Here is a 21,201-nt window from a genome sequence, read left to right on the forward strand (position 1 = left end):
GTGCAGAGCATGATATTTTAAAATTCTTTGCAAAACACACAGAAACTCTATATATGATGCTAAACATTGACCCAAGTACAGAGAAAAGCTTACTTCAAATCTGAGATCCAGATGTAGTGGAGTTGGTAGCTGTGGCCTGTGTCACTTGTTCTAATGAGCATACAATGCTTTCATAATTGAAGATAAAAAACTAAAATCTTAAACTTACAATGAAACAGTGTTGTAACTAGAGATAGGAAAATAGCCCCCAAACAAAATGTGAAGAACAAATGGCAGAATACATGTGGTGAGACACCACTGAGGTATTAAAGACCACTTTTCCCCACAGCTGCACGTGCGTGTGCGCGCACACACACACACACCCCATGTGCAGAATTACCAGACAGATGCGGGTGACAGCGGTTCATAAAGGGGGAAGCAGATACAACAGCAGCCCAGAGAAACCTTAGATTTATCTTGACTGTTTCAATTTTCAGGTGGCTCAGACAGTAAAGAATCTGCCTGCAATGCAGTAGACATAGGAGACATGCGTTCAATCCCTGGGTGGGGAAGATGCCCTGGAGGAGGTGGCATGGCAGTATTCTTGCCTGGAAATCTCATGGACAGAGGAGACTGGTGGGCTATAGTCCATAAGGTCACATCTTCTTATGAAAGACTGAAAAGTTTTATTTTAAAATAATGATTATTTAAAGATGAAATTAAGTCTAACTTTAAAGAATTCCATAGTCCATATTATTAGCAGTCCCTTACCAGGAAAAACATTTCTTCCTGATGTTCTCCAGAAAGATTAAAACATATGCTTTTTTTATAAGAAAAGTTTTCAGAGTTCTATTTTTAAGTTAATTTAACTACTCTGGGGAGGGGGTATTCCAGTTTTAAATAATATATATTAAAAGAGCTGCATGTAAGTAAAACAGTCTTTTAGTAAAATATACACACACACACATGTATGCCAAGATATTTTCTAGCTCAAACCAGAATGAACTACTTTTAAATCATAAAAAGCTAAACTTTTTAGCCACTGCTTATGTAATAATGGGGTGGCTTCCTTGGTGGCTCAGATGGTAAAGAATGTGCCTGCAATATGGGAAACCCAGGTTCAGTCCCTTAGTTGGGAAGATCCCATGGAGAAGGGAATGACTACTCACTCCACTGAGCTACTCACTATTCTTGCCTGGAGAACTCTATGAACAGAGGAGCCTGGTGGGCCACAGTTCATGGGTTGCAAAGACTCAGACACTGGCTGAGGAACTGACACTATGTGTTAGTCTCACATACAATTAGTCTAAGTATAAATAAACACAATTAAGCTATCTGCAAACTGTTCTAGGTGATTCATAATAAAAAGGGCAATACAAAATAGTAAATTCTTCTTGCATTTTTTACTCTAAAAATACAAATGTACATATGAACATTTTGAAGAGATCAAGGTTAAATAACTACATAATTTTAATAGTTCTACAAATTCTGTTGCTTTGCAACTGGCTTAAAACTATCTGTTTAATAAAGATCACATTTCTGGACTTTCCTGGTGGTCTAGTGGTTAAGAATCTGCCTACCAATGCAGGGTTTGATCCTTGGTCTGGGAAGATCCCATGTGCCACGGGGCAAATAAGCCCGTGTACCACAACTACTGAAGCCTGTACTCCAAACCAGAGAAAACTGCATTGAGAAGCCCACACACCATGACTAGAGAGTAGCTCCCACTCTCTCTAACCAGAGAAAGCTCACACGCACCAACAGATTTTTTTTTTAAGTTGCAAGTTTAAAAAACAGTTTCCAATTCCAATTGATTTTCTTCCTTTCCTTTAACTGAAAAACAAAACAAAACAAAAAAAACTTCCTGAATCTACAACATGACTAAGTAACACTGATGATAACTAAGAATCAAAGATAATATTTTAATGTGACCATCCTCCCCAGTGGTAACCAGGCCTTATAATAGGGCTCCTGCTCCATACAGCACACAAAAATTCCACAAGTATTTCATTTTTGGCTAATTTTCATTCTCTTCTGACTACCACCTTTCATTAATGTAATTACTACACCTTAACACTGCAGATCAGTGGAACTCACATCATTCTATTAAACTGTTCACACGATCAATATTTTAAAAAATCATTGTTCTTTTTAGTGCATTTCCATTATCTACCAAAAGGTGGAGGCATTATTCAATACATATAGATCTAGAGCCATGCTGTTAACAGAATCATGAAGAAAGTCACTTATGTAGCTTGAAATTTTCTAAAACTCATATTAAATAAATGAGGTGAAATCAAATAATACATTTTAACTCAATATACTTAAAATATTAAGAATCATAAACCATAAAGTAATCATAATTACAAATAAATCAGTAAGTAATCATAAATTAGGAGCTTCCCTGGTGGCTCAGATGGTAAAGCGCAGTGCCTGCAATATGGGAGACCAGGGTTCGATGGAGACCAGGGTTCGATCCCTGGGTTGAGAAGATCTCCTGGAGAAGGAAATGGCGACCCACTCCAGTATTCCTGCCTGGAGAATCCCAGGGACGGAGGAGCCTGGTAGGCTTACAGTCCATGGGGTGGCAAAGAGTTGGACACGACTGAGCGACTTCACTTCACTTCACCCATTGTTTTTTGGTGTACTCAGCCATCAAACTCCAGTGTGTATTTGAAAGTGTTAGCTGCTCAGTCGTGTCTGACTCTTTGTGACCCCATGGAGTGCAGCCCGCCAGGCTCCTTTGTCCATGGGATTCTCCAGGCAAGAATGCTGGAGTGGGTTGCCATGCCTTCCTCCAGGGGATCTTCCTGATCCAGGGATGAGAATCTTATGTCTCCTACATTGGCAGGCGGGTTCTTTACCACTAGCGCCACCTGGGAAGCCCCAAAGTTCTGTGGAAGACAACTGTTAAGACAGAGTCTCTGAGAGAGTTTTTAGTCACATAAACAAACTCAATGGAAACAGAGCCTTAAGTCTTATCCCGTCAACTCTGTGTGAGAATAGCAGATATCACACACACTCAACCAGATCAGTAACAGATGGCTTTAAGAGCAAGACTTCAGGTGTGAAGTCACAGCTGTCTGGGGCCATTTAGTGCAGGCAGAGGGCAGGCAGCTGGATCAGAGGGGCATGGAGAAATAGGGACAGGGGAAGGGGTTTTCTCCTCCGGGTCCCCTTAGTAGGCAGGCAGGCCCCAGGTGGTGCATACTGGGAAAGGGCGGCTCAGCGGCAGCAGCTTTCTGACACTTCCGAGGGTGCTCAGGCACTTGGTCTCTGACAAGACAGGTCCTCAAGCACTGCTCTCCCTGGGCCCTCAGAGGGCAGGTTCCCTGTAAGCCCACCCAACGACACCCCATAGTGAGCCTCAGGCACGTGGGGCGGGCTCCACCTCAGCACCACTGCTGTTAACCTCCTCACATGTGATCCTCACATTCTTCAGAGTTCTCTTTCCTTTCCTACTGGCTAATCCTCTGTCGCTTCAATCTTGTTATATTTAACCTCTCTATATTAAACCTGTTCTGCTGAAACTGTGCTGTTTCTTGGACCCTGATGAAATATACCAGACTACCAACTCTTCAAATTTTATTTCTGATTTCTAGCTCTCAAACACCTCCCAATGGACTGGTTATATCTTATTTAAAAGTAATCTGAATATAGAAAATAAACTGAGGCTGAATGTTCACTGTAATAAAACATCCTTTTATAAAGCCCATTTCCTGTTACCTAAGAAATGACTCATCCTACGAAAGCAACTTTATACTTTCCTTTCAGAAACATTTATCGCATGCAGGTTGGCAAGAACTACATAGTTTAAAATGAAAACAAAAAACCAGGTGCCCTTACCAGTGGTCTTTAAAGGGCACCTAGTTTTTGTTTTCATTTTAAACTATGTAGTTCTTGCCAACCTGCATGCGATAAGTGTTTCTGAAAGGAAAGTATAAAGTTGCTTTCGTAGGATGAGTCGTATCACCGACTCGATGGACACTGAGTTTGAGTGAACTTCAGGAGTTGGTGATGGACAGGGAGGCCTCGCGTGCTGCAATTTAAAGGGTCGCAAAGAGCTGGACACAACTGAGCGACTGAACTGAACGACCACTGGAGTATCTCGACCCTAATAGTAAAAAACAGAAACTCAGAAAGTAACTTAAACCAGGCTCCCAAGTTCTTCTCCACTGACAGAGTTCAGCACGGTGGGCCCCTAACACATACGAGGAAGAAAAACCAAGGTGCAATCAAGTCTGATAACTCAGAATGCTCCCACCAGTTAATCCCCTAAGTTATATATGAAAACACACAGATATTACACACTGCAGTTTCTCCTCGACAGCAACTCAAAAATTACAGCATGGCATAGTGGATTAGAGGGTGAGCAAGGCAGAGTGAGCACTATGGAGATTCTGGGTAGGTGCTCAGGCAGAGAAGCGAGAGCTGCCCCTGTGCGTGCTGAGAGAGCAAGGAATGACCACCATACATTCACTGGACTGTATCTGCAAGCTAAGCTCTCACAATTTAAAATCTGTTCTTTATACACTGCAACATTTTCTAGAAATACATGTGGTGTATGCTTTTGAAGAAATAATGCCTGTACTGCTCACTGTGACAAGCAGCTTTCATGATGCCTATCAGTCTGCACAGAGATTCTCCTCCTGCGCGTTCGTTTGGTTTGATGGTGACAACAAAGTAACCTAGCCACCTGAATTAGAAAGAAAACAGACCCATCATTCTGCAAGTGTAATTTCTGAAGAAATGAACAACTTTTAGTAAGGAATGACTGAAGAAAAACTAAGAAGGAAGGGTATCCCTCTGCACCTCGAATACTCTATAGTGATGAGCCAGCCCCCTTACTGACATTCCTGTCAATCAGAACGAGGCAGTGCCCCAGTGAGGCTCCCAGCTCCATCCTGAGCAGAGTCTCAGTCCAGAGCAGGCAGTGGAACGACATTGAATAAAATATACAGAACCTAGCAACAAGCATCAAGTGATTTAACAAAATCACTGTAATAACACTCTCTGCTGCTGCTGCTGCGTCACTTCAGTCGTGTCCGACTCTGTGTGACCCCAGAGACGGCAGCCCACCAGGCTGCCCCGTCCCTGGGATTCTCCAGGCAAGAACACTGGAGTGGGTTGCCATTTCCTTCTCCAATTAACACTCTCTACACACATATTATTTTTTAATTTACAAACAAAACTATTTTAACATCCTAGACCAGGGAGGGACTGGCAGACTTTTTCTGTAAATGGCTCCGTGGGCCAGGCACTCTCTGCCAACTTTTCACAGTTATGACACTGCAGGATGGGTTCCAACAAAACTTTATTTGCAAAACCAGGCAGCAGGCTGGATCTGGCCCACTAGCTGCAGTTTGCCAGCTGCCGTTCTAGACAACGACAAGGATACACTGTTCATCTGATTATAAGAAGTGAGCACGTGTGCTGTGCTCGGAACTCAGCTCTCTAAGAAAAGAACGTCATGTAGAGGAATCTGGAGAAGGCAATGGCACCCCACTCCAGTACTCTTGCCTGGAAAATCCCATGGACGGAGGACCTCGGTGGGCCGCAGTCCATGGGGTCACTAAGAGTCGGACACGACTGAGCGACTTCACTTTCACTTTTCACTTTCATTCATCGGAGAAGGAAATGGCAACCCACTCCAGTGTTCTTGCCTGGAGAATCCCAGGGACAGGGGAGCCTGGTGGGCTGCTGTCTACGGGGTTGCACAGAGTTGGACATGACTGAAGCGACTTAGCAGCAGCAGCAGAGGAACCTACTTAGGTCACAAGGGAAGGCTCTAAAGGTTTCTGTTCCCTTGAGTAACCTTCCCTTTCTTTCTCTACTCCAGGAAGGGCAAACACTTGAGTCTGTTTAAAGGCCAAGAGGCTTTAATTCTCTTGTCAACAACATAACCCTGGACTTTATCCTTAGCTTAAATGACTAGCCTACGGAATGAGGAAATCGTCTTAGAAATGGTCAATGTGAGCACACAGGAAAGCACATGTGGACAGTCTACAGCATGAACTGCTCCTACTACCAATCACTGTAATAAAGGAAGCCGCTAATATCTGGGCCAGGTGTTCCAATCACCTTTCACAACTTTGTGGTGTATGATGCCTTCTTTACATCAAATGAGGAAACTAAAGCTCAGAGAGGGATTCAAGGTGGTGCAAGTAACCAATGACAGGCTGGGGCTCAAACCCAGGAAAACTGGCTTCAAAGTCCAAAGAGATGACTGCATTCTGTTGCTTCTGACAACAGAAGGTTGCTCCATTTCTGACAAAATGAAGGTTACTATTCTCTGCAGGTAACTGCAGTCTTACAAACACAGAGATATTCAGAAATCCACGGGAGGCAGTAGTGTTTTACACACTAAACAAACTTTTCTCACTTGTCTTTTTCTATCACTTTTTAAACTGCAGAATTATAACATTTGTAAAACAAAAGCATCTGTTTAAACAACACAAGGACGTTCCATGGTGTTTTTTATACTAGGATTTTACTCTCATACTATATCTAAAGACGGATGAAACACACGCTGGAATCAAGACTGCCAAGAGAAATATCAATAATCTCATATATGCAGATGACACCACCATTATGTCAGAAAGCAATGAGGAACTAAAGAGCCTCTTGATGAAAGTGAAAGAGGAGAATTACAAAATTGGCTTAAAACTCAACATTCAGAAAACTAGGATCATGGCATCCGGTCCCATCACTTCATGGCCAACAGATGGGGAAACAGTGTCAGACTTTATTTTGGGGGGCTCCAAAATCACTGCAGATGGTGACTGCAACCATGAAATTAAAAGACGCTTGCTCCTTGGAAGAAAAGTTATGACCAACCTAGACAGCATATTAAAATGCAGAGACATTACTTTGCCAACAAAGGTCTGTCTAGACAAAGCTATGGTTTTCCCAATAGTCATGTATGGATGTGAGAGTTGGACTATAAAGACAGCTGAGCACCGAAGAAATGATGCTTTTGAACTGTAGTGTTGGATAAGACTCTTGAGAGTCCCTTGGACTGCAAGGAGATCCAACCAGTCCATCCTAAAGGAAATCTGTCCTGAATCTTCATCAGAAGGACTGATGCTGAAGCTGAAACTCCCAATACTTTGGCCACCAGATGCAAAGAACAGACTCGTTGGAAAAGATGCTGGGAAAGATTGAAGGCAGGAGGAGAAGAAGCCGACAGAGGATGAGATGGTTGGATGTCATCACTGACTGACGGACATGAGTCTGAGCAAACTCTGGGAGCTGGTGATGGACAGGGAAGCCTGGAGTGCTGCAATCCCTGAGGTCGCAAAGGTCAGACATGACTGAGTGACTGAACTGATATCTAAAGTGTTTCTCAAAATGCAAGGACACTCTAAATTAAAATTGCACAGTTGTTTGGATTTTAATAGTAACTTTATGGAGGAAATAAAACCTTTAAGCAACTGGTACTATTTTTTCATCCTGCCTTTAGGCAGGTTAAAGTTTCAGGAATTATATTATCAGCACAAACATGAAAATAAATCTGCAGACTTTTTGTCTTCTGTAGCCAAAATACTGTCTTCTCCTTAGGATCTGCTATGTGGTAACATGCAGAAGAGAATGCTATTATATTAGAAACTTAAAGTATTATTCCCTGCCTCCATCCCAGATGAACTCAGAAGCAGGCCCAAGATTCTATACTTTTCAAAGATCTCATATAACTGGTGTCACCTATAAGAATACTTGAGGCTCTCAAGAGAAGTAAAACACTCCAATATAATAGGAAGACACCTAAAAAAAAATTTTTTTAACCCTCTTCAACATTTAAAGTTACAGATGCCAAATATTTAGGAAATCTAAATGAAAAAAATGTAGGTACTAAAAAGACCTATCTAAAGTTTAGAATTTGGTTACAATAGATACAAATGGCCAAAATTTTCATGAGTCTTTCTTTCTTTCTTTTTAAAGGAAAATCATGTCCAAACTGCTTGCTGCTAGCCTGGCTTCTAGGAGAGAGAACTGTGTTAGGACTGCACCACGCCCCATGACTCATCTGGGTGTCAGCTCTATTGCTGTGTATGTGCTGCGGGCAGCCGTCCTTTTCCAGGTAAGGGATGCGCCATGTCAGCAAGATTTTCAGAATTAAGATGTTAATGTACAGCAGTTAAAATTAGTAATCGGTTATTAGTCAGTTTTGCATGTAACGTACTATAATATTCCTTAAAAAATCATTATAATGTTAATTACAAAGATCAGGGTTAATACAATTTATAAATCTAAAATCTGAAATTCAGAAAGAATCAGATTCACAAATAGCTAAAATCAGCAGTGTGCAACAACTGTGTCAGGGTGATTTCTGAAAGTCTTCAGGAAAGCTCTCTTCCGGGAGGTACTTCTCATTTGTTTCCTCAGCATCCTTGGGAAACACTCACTGTATCCACTTCTGGGCATTCTATCTCTTGTTTCTCTTGGCAATTTTAGTGATTTCATGGCTTAGGTGAACACCACCTTCATGCAAGTCAGTCACAAACAATCACAGTGAATCTTAAACTGGTCAGCTCTGGACTTGACTAAGTGCACACAGAAGAGCTCCACGTGGACTGCTGCTAAAACCTAGGTCCACTGTTGGCCAACAGAGCCCTGAGCACGTCCAGAAATCTTACATAAAATGCTACATGTATCTGTGAATGTGCATCTTTCTGGAGAGAAAGATCATCTTTTTTTTTCAGATTCTCAAATGTGCATGTGACCCCCTCAGAACATAAACTCAGGTAAGTCACATAATACTAGCATGGCAGACCCTTTGACGTAAATAAATACCACACAGTGTACTTTAAAGGGAAAAACAAAAGTCCAGGTTAATCTCCACTAAAAGATACTACCATACACATTTAATTTGTCCTAAAACTTGTTAGCATCTTCTAATGCAGTAGCTAAGCAAACTGCAGCCAAGAGCCAACTGTATTTTTAAAAATAAAGTTTTACTGGAAAACAGCCATGTCCATTCATTTACATACTATCTACAGTAGTTTTGAGCCACTAAGACAGAGGTGAGTGGTGACAAGATTTGGATCACATACCTAAAACATTTTTGACTGACTTCTGTTATTCCAGGTAAGAAATACATAAACTGATGGAGAAACACAAAGCAAATTTAAGTAATCAAAAGAAAATCTATCTTCTAGTTTTATTTCTAAGCAAAACCAGAAGCATGCATCAAGCACACACACCACTGTTTTACTTTACACAACAGAGAGTGATTACCTGCCACTGCTGGGCTGCTGTGGAGAGTGTCTAGAATGGTCAGAAGGCTCGGACCGCTGGTCAGGAGACCGAGAGCGGCTGTGACGGGGAGGCCGGTCGTGGGATCGACCTGAATGGTCTGATGCCAGTGACTGGATTTCTGAAATATCTGTTAAACAAAAGGGTGCTGTTTATTTTCCCAAGATTATAGTAAAATATAAGGCACTCCAATGATAAAGGAAATAAATTACTAAATACAATTTCCCATACAATGGTGGATTTAAGCATTAACTTAAACTCAAACATGTCCGACCTTCCCACTTTAAGCAACAGATCACCTTGAGGGTCTCTAGAAACAGAACCACACTCACCGTCCCTCTCGGAGGCGTCAGCAGAGTGGATGCTGTCAGAAAGGTCAGGGACATTCAGCAGGGTAGCCCGCTCATCTCTCTGAACCACCATCTTTAACTTGCCCTTAGACCTCTCGATCAGCGTCTTCGCATCTGTCAGTGACATGTTTTCCGTCACGGTACCATTTATCTGCAACAGAAAAGAAACTGTAGTTTGAAGCTAAATGACAAAAATACAAGCATTAACTTAGACATGGACAGCAATATCTCAGCTGCTCCCAGGCTTGCTCTGAGAGCTAAAATATTCCCTTTACACTTTCCTAAACTATCAAAGTACTCCTTCCCGAAATGATAAACCTTCACTACACTCACTACACAGCTGCTCTGCCAGAGGAGCCCACATCACACCCTCTACCTCTTCCTGGTCACTTTCTGTGACTTATGAGCAAACCAATAAAGCTGACATTTCAGTAACATCTGGAGGAGTCATCAAAACCACTTAAAGTGGAACAACAGGCAAATCTGTCTACAAAGTAACTCCTGTTAGTGAATAATATGCTTCTGGAGCTATTAATTCTCCAGGACAACACAACGCCCAAAGAAAAGCATCAGTCTTGACATGCAGTAACAGTCATGGCAGGCTATACCGTCCCCCAAATACTGATTTCTAATTCTTCTTGGAAAAATCCATTCAAATATGAAAAGGAGCTATGTGGTCACACTAGAACTTGTTTCTACTGCAGTTCATCAAAATGTTAAGAACATGACTATACCTTCAATACAACATCGCCTTCTTGAATATTGCCATCTCTTGCTGCCAAACTATCTTGTGAAATTTCCTTCACAAATATATGGCTGGCCAATCGAAGACCATATTCTGAAATAATATATTTAAATGTCTTTAGTGTAAAATCCCAAGACACTTAAATAGAGTTTAAAAGTATGAAACAAATAATCACTGCATAAAGAAAGTTTTTAAGTACAATCAATAAGTTATTGGCCTTCCTGCAAAGAAGACATTTCCTCGTGTCATCAGAAGTTGTCACCATCAGTGTGAAAGCACAGGGCAAGTCCGTGGTCCAACAGCAGACTGACACTCATGCCCTCACTGTGCAGAGAGAGAGGACTGAAGAGAAGACCATCCCCTCTGACCTGTCAGGCTGATGCACCAGGTTCTTGGAAAGTTTAATGATAACAATTCTGAAAACAAATACCCTGGGAAGCTCAATGATTTTAGTGATGACTTGTATTACCATGTGTATACAATTTTTGTTTCCCCCAGTTCCTACAGAAGAGGATTTTGGGTCCTAAACCCATCCAACTCCGAGAGGCATATGCAGAACATCAGCACGAGCCACTAGAACTAGGGCCTGGAAGGAGCCGAGCAGAGAGGGGAGCAGTTAAGGATGCCAGTCCTTCCAGCAGCCAGCAGAGCACCCAGGATGCAGCAGCAGGAACAGGACCTGTGGGCAGGGGAGCAGTCAGAACTAAAGATATTACCAGCAGAGTCCAAAAACCCATCCAGGGGCCTGCAGAGCGATGGACTATTTTTTAAAAATTAGAACAATATACAATCAGTATAATGTCTATAGGAACAAGATTGCTCCTGGTTGTGTTAGGAATCTAACTGGGAGCAAGAAAAATAGAAGGGAAATAAGTGTTATTTTTAAGGTGGGCTAAGACTTGCTACTCAGGCTTTTAGAAGCTACATCAAAGTTACAGTTTAACTTAAGGTAAATATACAAAGAGTGTTGACAAACAGAAATAACTGGGACAAAAAAAAAAAAAAAAAGACTTTACAGAATCTACACAGTCTACTCTGTGCTTCAGAAACAGTCATCATATCTCTCAGAAATAAAGTGTTGATTAAAAGACTGTCCTTATTTAGGATTTAAAAATTATAAATGGGAAAAAAAATTATAAATGGCCCATACAGAGATGACTCTGAAATATTTCCTGTATATGAAAGAATCATTTATCCCAAGTATTTCTCTGGTAAATATGAAGGACGTGGGAGGCTCTACAGAGAAAAGCAGCAAGAGGCAGCCCCGTGCTCTGGCAGCAGGGAAAGGATGTCACCACAGTCCAGCTTCGGTGGAGCTCAGACCAGGCAGTACAGCACTCTGTGCCAGGGGAGGGTCACAGAGGGCACCTCCCCCTCGGCCCCGAGAAGCAAACACTAAAGCTGACGCTCCATCTAAGAAACACTGCCACTAAAGCTGAAGAGTGAGGTTGTGTGGTGGGGGCGGGGGGGGGGGGGGGGGCGCGGCGCGGGCAGTGGCACAAACAGAATGGCTAAAAACAGACACAGCAGAAGGCATGAAGGAAGACGAGGCAAGTTTGATGAAGCCTAAGTGTAGGTAGAGTCAGGCACAGCAGCGCCCCAGAGGCCCTGTAACCCAAGGAGCAGAACCAACAGGAGCCCCAGGGACGAGCTCACAAGGGTGAGTGAGTCCAGTTAAGAAAGGGCGGTATGGTGCTCCTCAGTGAGCCCCACCACCCCACCGCCAAAACCCATGTGGGTTGACTTGACAGTAGTGATCATTTTCTAGTGTGTATGCACCTCAAGCATCACACTGCACACCTCAGATATACACAACTTTACATACTAACACATACTGTTTATCACATGTCAGCAACGATGGGAGAAGAGAAGGTGCTGGTGGCCTGGATGAGGGGTGGGGGTGGAGAAGGGAGGAGCAGGACAGCAGGGCGGCTGCACACTCAGCAGACACAGGGAAGCCGAGCAGACAGCGGCGCAGGTAATCATGCCACAGTGAGTGTGGCTGGCCTGAGACACCAGGTGCAGAAGGACAATCAATGGGCTACTGTGTAAGAAACATGAGGAAACATTCCAAGAGGGACACGGGAGTTTTGCTGGAGATGTGCTGAGTCTGAGGGCCATGGAGGACGCTTCAGTGAACAGGTCTGAGCCAGCCGGGACCCTGGGGTGCACACAGGCGTGGGGAAGGAGCTGCACCATCATGAGAGCTCCTCAACACCCCAGGAAAAAATTCACAGAACACTGGAAGGTAGGATGAATATAATGAGCTTGCCAAGGCTACAGAAGGTGGGGGAAGCCCTGACACCCGCAGCATTGCAGAAGCCAAAAGAAAACATGAAAAAATGGAGTGGTGAACTATGAAATGGTGCTGAAAAGGTAAGATACAGACTGGAAATTCCTACTGGATTCAGTGTGACCAGTTCCAGGAGCAGATACCAGAGCACCCACCAGATACTGAAGTGGGGGGCAGTGACTAGTCCTGGGAGCAGGTACAGAGAGGGGGCTGAAGCGTGCGTGGTGAACGAGAAGCAGCATTTCTGAACACAGACCGTCTGACTAAGAAGTTCGTGGACAAGGGAGCAGGAGCTGTGAGGAGGGGATGCTTCAGGTTTCGGGAAAGCAAATCAAAGCAAAGCTGGAGAGACTATTGCGCCTTTTCGTCAAAGCTGTCACACAGTGCTTTCCTGTGTGGGAGAGACACACCCACAGCAGTGCTGCGAGGCGCCCACCAGACTCTTCCGGTATGGACTGTGACTACCTGAGGGCAAGCAGCCAGGCTGCAGCCACCGAGTTTTGACAGCTGCGTCCTTTCCTTAGAGTAGCATCCCAGCTCTCCATCTGGGGCAGCAAGCTGCCCCTCTCCCCAGCCAGCGCTCTCTGCGGGACGCGGATGCAGCCATGACTCAGCCCAACCCGAGCCTGACCACGAAGTCAACACTGCGCTGCAACTGGTGCAAGGACGGCAGGGCACGTCCTACTCACAGAGCTAACCTAACACTCCTACTGGACATGTTATCTGCTACAACAAAAAAGAGGAGGAAACTGACAACCCCTGAGGCCTGCAGTAACAGGATGTGCTTTTAATAAGCAAAAGGACACAAGAACAAAGATAACAAAGGACAACAGAGCAAAGATGTCAAGAGACAGCAAATTTACTTCTCATTAAAATCAGTCTTAAAATTCTCATGTGAAAAGGCTAGATTGGCAGAAAATACCTTCATTCTTCCGGGACTTCACCAGGGTGACTTTGGTGGGTCTAGCAGGCTGACTGGAGGCTACAGACCGCCTGTCAGACCGCGGGGACAGACTCCTCTCCCGACTGGCACTCCTATCTCGGCCCCAGCTCTTCTCGCTCCTCCTGTTTGCCAGGGCCCCACGGCCACTTCTCGGGTCATGCGCTTCCTCGTCGTAACTGTCCTCTTCGTTCTCAGACACAGGCTCAGGATCAGGACGATTTACTGGGATCTGAACTTTCTTCTTCCTTCGAATGGTCTACAAATAAGAAAGGGGACAGTATGAGTTGACAGATGCACCTTCAGTTCTTCGGAGAGGAAAATCACATTTTTCTGGTCTCATATTAATTATGAATAACAGACATAATAGATAAATATAACCAATTACTAAGAAACACATTTCCATACTGGTTATCTTTCCTGCTTTACTGGTAAAAGATCTGGTTAAGAAGCACATTGGAATCGAGAGCTAATAAAGTTTTTATTTAATTCAGAACACCTTCTACGTGTAATAATCACAAGCTTAAAGGGGAACTAGTAACTGCTAGTGGTCTGAATAAAGGCAGGAGTGCTGTACCCTTAACACCACTGAGCATCCCACAGAGCTACCAAACCACTGCAGGCCCAACTCCATTCCTTACAAGCTTCAGAATCCATCAGGACCAAGGACCGCAAGTGTCCTGTGGGAACTCTAAGAGGCAAATTCACTGCACCTCCACACTAACACTGGACGAGTATGCTGGAGCTAATAACTTCATGATACTTTATCAATATAAACTGCTCTCAGATTCTCTCTCCAAAATGTGTACCTTCTGGTCCAGGTATGAACGTCTTTCGGCTTTTTCTCCTGGCTGGCTCTGGTGGTGATTAAGTTTCCCTGTCCATTTCTTTCCCTCACTTTCCGGAAGATCAAGGTCTGTGTGCACTGTCTGCTCACAAAGGGGCCGCCTACTCCCTGGCCTGGACCCTGTCTCCCCACACTGTGTACACGTGCTCTCATCAGAGATCTGCAAGATCTCCTTGGGGAACACTCCTGTCTTCTACTTCTGACACCATCATCTACTAAAACTCTTACCTGTCCATCTTGTTTCTGACTCCTCCATGACCTCCTATTCTCCTAAATCCATCAACTCCCTCCTAGTTTCAACAGCCTTCTTCCCAAGTTTGACAAGATGTCAGGCTTGGGTGTTTGAATGATTTTCTGCAGCCCCAGGACCCCACAGCCCTGAGCCTGCTAAGTCAGGACCTAGCCGCTCCAGAAGGCCAGCACCAGTCCCTATACTTTCAGGACCCTGTGGCCAGAGACCCCAGGACCAGCCTGGCTACCCTGGGCACTAGTCCTGGACACACAGGATCCTGACTCCATCTACCAGCAGGCCAACACCAGGACCCCTGGCCACACAGCCAGCCACCCAGTTCTACCCACCAGCAGGCTGACACCAGGACCCCTGGCCATGGAGCTTTTTAATAAAATCTGACATCCATGTATGATTGAAAAGAAAAAAAAAAAAAACTCAACTAAGTGCATATAGAGGGAACATAGCTCACATGAAAAAGGTCATATATAAGCTCACAGCTAACATCATATTCAGTGGTGTAAAGCTGAGAGCATTTTCTCTAAGACCAGGATCCCCACTGTCACTCTTTTACTCAAAGTACTACTGGAAGTCCTAGCTACAGTAATCAGACAAGAAAAAGAAATCCAAACTGGAAAGGAAGTAGGAACCTGTTGATGTGTGAGGATGACATGATACCACAAAGAAAATCCTAAAGACACCACCAATAAACTACCAGAGCTCATCAATAAGTTCAGCAAAGTTGCAGAATAAAAAACTAATACACAGAAATCTGTTGCATTTCTATACACTAACAACAAACTATCAGAAAGAGAAATTAAGAAAACAATCCCATTTATAAATTACATCAGAAAATAAAATTCCTGGGAGACAATCTAACTAAGGAGATAAAAGACCTAATTTGGAAAATAGAAAGACACAGATGCAAGAAACTAAAGACAAGAGGCAAACGTGGAAAGCTACAAGTTCATGGGCTGGAAGAATTAATGTTAACACAATCACACCACCCAAAGCAATCTACTTACCAAATGTAATCCCTCTCAAAATACCAGTGGCATTTTCCACAGAACAAGTAACTCTAAAATGTGTATGGAAAAACAAAAGACTGAATAGAAAAACAAACCAACCAACCCAGAAATAATCCTGAAAATGAAGAATAAAGCTGGAGGCAACATGTGTCCAGATCTCAAACTACACTACATGGTTACAGCCATCAAAACAGCATGGTATTACCACCAAAACTGACACATTAATCACTAGAACAGAACAGGAAGCCCAGAAGATGAATCCAGACTGACACGGGTGATTCATCCTTGACAAAGGAGGCAAGAATATATAGCCTCCTCCATAAATGGTGCTGGGAAAACAGGACATCTACATGTACAAGGATTCCACTGGACTACTCTTTCACACCACACACAAAAAATAAACTCAAAATGGATATAAGATTTAAATATAAGATCTGAATCCATAAAACTCCTAGAAGAAAACACAGGCAGTACATGTATCTGCCTCTTCAGGCAAGGGAAAGAAGAACAAAAATAAACAAATGGAACTACATCCAACTGAAAAGCTTTTACACAGTGAAGTTAACAATCAGCAAAACGAAAAGGCTGCTGATGAAATGGGAGAAGACATTTGCAAATGACATGACCCACAAGGGGTTAATATCCAAAATATACCAAAATCTTACAAAACTCAGTATCAACAAATACATAAATCAGTAACTCGATTGAAAACTGGGCAAAGGATCTGAATAGACATCTTTTGGAAGAAGACATATAGATGGCTAACAGGCACACGAAAACATGCTCAATATTACTAACACTCAGGGAAATGGCAATCAAAACCACAATGGGCTATCACCTCCCACCTGTTAGAATAGCGATTATTAAAAAAACAAGGGCAAATGACAAGCGTTGATGAGGGAGAAACTAGCACGAGTGTGGAGCAAAGGGAAGTACTCGTGGTCTGCTAGTGGGAATGTAACCTGGTGCAGCCACGACAGAAAATAGCATAACCCATCTCAAAAAATTAAAAATAGAACTACCATATGATCCAGCAAATTCAACTCCTATTTATCCAAACAAAACACTGAACAGAAAAGATGTTTATGGAAACCCCCTGGTGGTCCAGTGGTTAGGGCTCCACCTTCCACACCAGGAGGCTCAAGTTCAATCCCTGGCCGGGTAACTAAGATCCCACATGCCACAAGGCCAAAATAAAGTAAGAAAAGAGAGAAGACATTTGCACTCCTATGTTCACTGCAGCATTATTTACAATATCTAAGAAACAGAGGCAATGCAAGTATCCATCAATAGATTAATTGATGAAGATTTGATACACACACACACACACACACACACACGAATACTACTCAGCCATGAAAATAATGTGCCATTTGCAACAACATGAATGGACCGGGAGGGCATTATATTAAGTGAAATAATATGTGGAATCTAAAAAAACAGATGAACAAACCTAACAAGATAAAGATGGAGTTACAGATACAGTGAAGAAATGGGTGGTTGCCAGAGGAGGAGAGAAACAGAAGAGAGAAACCAAGAGGTACAAACTTCAGTTGCAAAATAAATGGGTCATGGGTGTGAAATGTATGGTGTGGGAAACACAGTAACTGTGCAATCCCTTTGTGTAGTGACATAATGTAGCTAGACTTATCTTGGTGACTTTGAAATGTAGAGAAATACAGAATCACTGTGTTGTTAAACAGGGACTAACACAGTGTTGTAGGTCAATTATACTCCAAAAACAAACAAATTTATAGAAAAAGAGGTCAGACTTGTGGTTATAGAGGTGGTGGGGGTGGGGGATTGGATGAAGAAAATCAGAAAGTGTTAAGCTTCCCTTTATAAGATAAATGAGTAGTAGGGGTGTCATGGACAACATAACAAATATAATTAAAGTTGATAAGACTAAATTGTAAGAGTTTTCACCTCAAAGAAAAAAAATCTTTTCTATTCCTTTAATTTTGTATCTCTATGAGGTGATGGATGCTTACTACACATACCATGGTCATCATTCCATGAAGCCACATCAGCCTGCTGCACCCCTTCAACTTGCACAGTGTTAGCTGTCACCTGTGTCTCAATAAGGCTTGTCGTGTATGAGGACAAACTCTGATCCTGTGCTAGGTCCCCTCTGGGTGGCCGAACCCCCCCACTCTATGATGACATCATCCTCTACAAATTCATCTTACTTCAGAGAATCCTTTCATTTCTTCTGCAATCCTCTCATCTACCTCTAGCTGCCTTAGATTCTGTGGAATCGACTAACAAGGCTGCCCCAGACCGTTCTCTGAGACATCATGCATCTGGGCTGATTTGCAGAGATCAGTCACTTCACATCCCCTCCACGCCTACATGTTTTCAGTATTTCATTTATTTAGTCTTCCTTCCTGGTCTCAAAGACAAGTCCATCCTTCCTCCTCATGAGCAACACCCTTTCAGAAGAGCTTATTCTTATCCCTCCCCTCCTGCATGACCTTTCCTCATCATTTACCACTCCCTGCCCCAGGTACCACCCTATTTACCTCCAGCCTGTCCTCTGCCTACTAACTGGCATATGCATGTGCTACTCATTTCCAAGTCATCATCTTTTCTCTTCTTTTTGTGACTAACTTTATTCAAAGGGCTGCTCCACACTTAATACAATACCTTTTGACCACTAAGAGTGATCCGAGAAGGCCTCTCGGAGGGAATAACATTGAAGCTGAAGGTCAGCAAGGAGCAAGATGCTAGCATGTGGAAAGGACAGGCAGCTGAGGCCTGTGCTGAACACAGGAAAGGCGCCAGCACTGCTGCTCCCAGTACCGCCCTGCTGAGCCCTTCTCGGCCACATCTCCTGTAAGGCACCCCTAACGGCCTTCCTGAGTTTTGCCTCTATTTCCATCTCCTACATTTGGTATTAGAAGCTATTCTGTTAGCACTTTGATCGTCAACTGCTCCCTAGTAAGGTATAATCATATCCATCCAGCTTGTGGATGAATCACAAGCTGGAATCAAGATTGCTGGGAGAAATATCAACCACCTCAGATATGCAGATGACACCACCCTAATGACACAAAGTGAAGAACTAAAGAGCCTCTTGATGAGGAGAGGAAAAAGAAGAGAGTGAGGAAGTTGGCTTAAAACTCAACATTCAAAAGACTAAGATCATGGAATCCAGTCCCATCACTTCATGGCAAATAGATGGGGAAAAATGGAAACAGTAACAGATTTTATTTTCTTGGGCTCCAAAATCACTGTAGATGGTGACTACAGCCTTGAAATTTAAAAACGTTTGCTCCTTGGAAGAAAAGCTATGGAAAACCTAGACAGCATCATTAAAAAGCAGAGATGTCACCTTGCGGACAAAGGTCCATATTGTCAAAGCTATGGTTTTTCCAGTAGTCGTATGGATGTGCAAGTTGGACCATAAAGAAGGCTGAGCACTGAAGAACTGATGCCTTTACACTGTGGTACTGGAGAAGACTCTTAAGAGTCCCTTGGAAACCAAGGAGATCAAACCAGTCAATCCTAAAGGAAATCAACCCTTAATACTTATTGAAAGGAGTGATACTGAAGCTCCAATAATTTTGCTACCTCATATGAGGAGTTGACTCACTAGAAAAGACTGTGATGCTGGGAAAGATTGAAGGCAGGAGAAAAAGAGGGTGGCAGAGGATGAGATGGTTGGATGGCATCACCGACTGGATGGACATAAGTTTGAGCAAACTGGGAGATGGTGAAGGACAGGAAAGCCTAGTGGGCTACAGTCCATGGGGTAGCAACAGGTCAGACACAACTTAGCAACTGAACAACAACAATAACAAGATATCAACAGGGCTTCCCAGGTGGCTCAGTGGGTAAAGAATCTGCCTGCAATGCAGGAGATGCAGGTTCAAACCGTAGGTTAGACAGATCCCCTGGAGGAGGGCATGGCAATTCACACTAGTATGCATGCTCAGAGAATCCCATGGACAGAGGAACCTGGTGGGCTACATACAGTCCATAGGGTCACAGAGTTGGACAGGACTGAAGTTACATAGTGCGTGCACAGGCGCGCGCGCACACACACACACACAATACAAACAAAAACAAAGTAACCAATGGAGTCCTCAAAGCTTTCCCTATCATTCCCCCAGGAGAGTTGAGTGTACACCACTCCTCTGAAATCTGCGCCTGAAGCCCTCTCCATCTCTGGTTATGTGCATTATGCTGATGATTATGTGTACCTCCCCATGGAGCCTGCTGAAATTCAAGTTCCCTGAGAAGTATTTGCACCCAGTAAGTATTTAACTCACTGAAAAATATCCAATCCTGCTATGATTCTCCATTTATACTATGAATAAACCCACAAAGGCTTGCTGATCATGCCTGATTTTAACACAAATATTTTCTCAGGTTTTTTTTTTTTTTTGATGAGGACCATTTTTAAAATCTTTACTGAATTTGTTACAGTCTTGCTTCTGTTTTATGATTTGGTTTCATGGCTTCAAGGCATGTGGCATCTTAGTTCCCTGACCAAGGACTGACCCCTTCCTCACCCCCTGCACTGGAAGGCTAACAAGCCTTAATCACTGAACTGCCAGGAAGTCCCAACTGTGAAAATTTTGACAAAAAAATTGGGGGAAAATGCTTACTTCAAAACAGCCTAGCTGAATAAAAGATTCAAATATAAAATAAAATAATGAAATTTCATAGGTACCAGAATAAAACACAAGATATACACTCATAACTCTGCTAAGCACCAAACGCTTAGACTTCCGTAAGCACCAAAGGCAGAGTCAAGTAAAAGTCTGACAGATAGGACCGGATAAAAATGAAAACATTTCCATGACGAAACAAGGTGACAGAAAAACAAACCAAAAAATACCATAAACTTATACACACTGAAAAAATAATTGGAAAAACAATGTATGCTGTATATACAACAAAGGCTAATCACCTTAATATAAAAACACTAGTGTGACAGCATCACGATGGAAGAGCAAAGGATAGGAACAGGCAAAGGAACATTATGGGAAATATACACACCACATGATAATCAAATCCACCTGTAATTTAAAAATCCTCATTTGACACAACGAGAGAAGCCACTGCAATGAGAAAGCTGTGCACCACAACTAGCGAGTAGCTTCCACTCACCCCAACTAGAGAAAAGCCCGCGCAGCAATGAAGATCAGGCACGGCCAAAAAAAAAAAAAGATAAGACTCCTCATTTGATGTAAGTTTAGTCCATCAGCTTGGCAGAGACGTCAAGGGCTGATGAAACTGGACTCTCAAAACCTTACTGGTTCTCTGACTGGCAAAACAGCAACCCACGTAGCTCAAGTCATTCATGCCACCTGACTCCAAAAAGCCACTCCCAAGAAAAGGAACTGAATAAGCAGGTACAAAATAACAATTCTCAACACAACTTTTAAAAAATACCTGTGGGAAAAAAAAAAAAAATACCTGTGGGAGCTGGACACTTAAATGCCCATGAGCAAGCGGGGGAGGAAGAGTGAGGTGTGCATACACTGAGACACTACACAGCCATGCATCCACACACTCGAGCGTTCACAT

General features: G+C 43.0%; 1 protein-coding gene across 8 annotated transcripts in view; it reads right to left on the bottom strand.

Annotated features, from left to right (window-relative positions):
* TJP1 (tight junction protein 1) overlaps positions 1-21,201 on the bottom strand; it is a 259,492-nt gene that overhangs the window by 33,702 nt on the left and 204,589 nt on the right. For all 8 annotated transcript variants that reach the window (XM_027521550.1, XM_027521553.1, XM_027521549.1 and 5 more), the window contains 4 exons: positions 13,542-13,818; positions 10,316-10,419; positions 9,564-9,732; positions 9,214-9,361 (listed from right to left, as the gene is read on the bottom strand). In XM_027521550.1, the coding sequence (XP_027377351.1) occupies positions 9,214-9,361; positions 9,564-9,732; positions 10,316-10,419; positions 13,542-13,818 (698 nt within the window). The remainder of the gene's footprint in view (positions 1-9,213; positions 9,362-9,563; positions 9,733-10,315; positions 10,420-13,541; positions 13,819-21,201) is intronic.

This window comes from Bos indicus x Bos taurus, chromosome 21 (assembly GCF_003369695.1).
Source record: "Bos indicus x Bos taurus breed Angus x Brahman F1 hybrid chromosome 21, Bos_hybrid_MaternalHap_v2.0, whole genome shotgun sequence".
Taxonomy (NCBI): domain Eukaryota; kingdom Metazoa; phylum Chordata; class Mammalia; order Artiodactyla; family Bovidae; genus Bos; species Bos indicus x Bos taurus.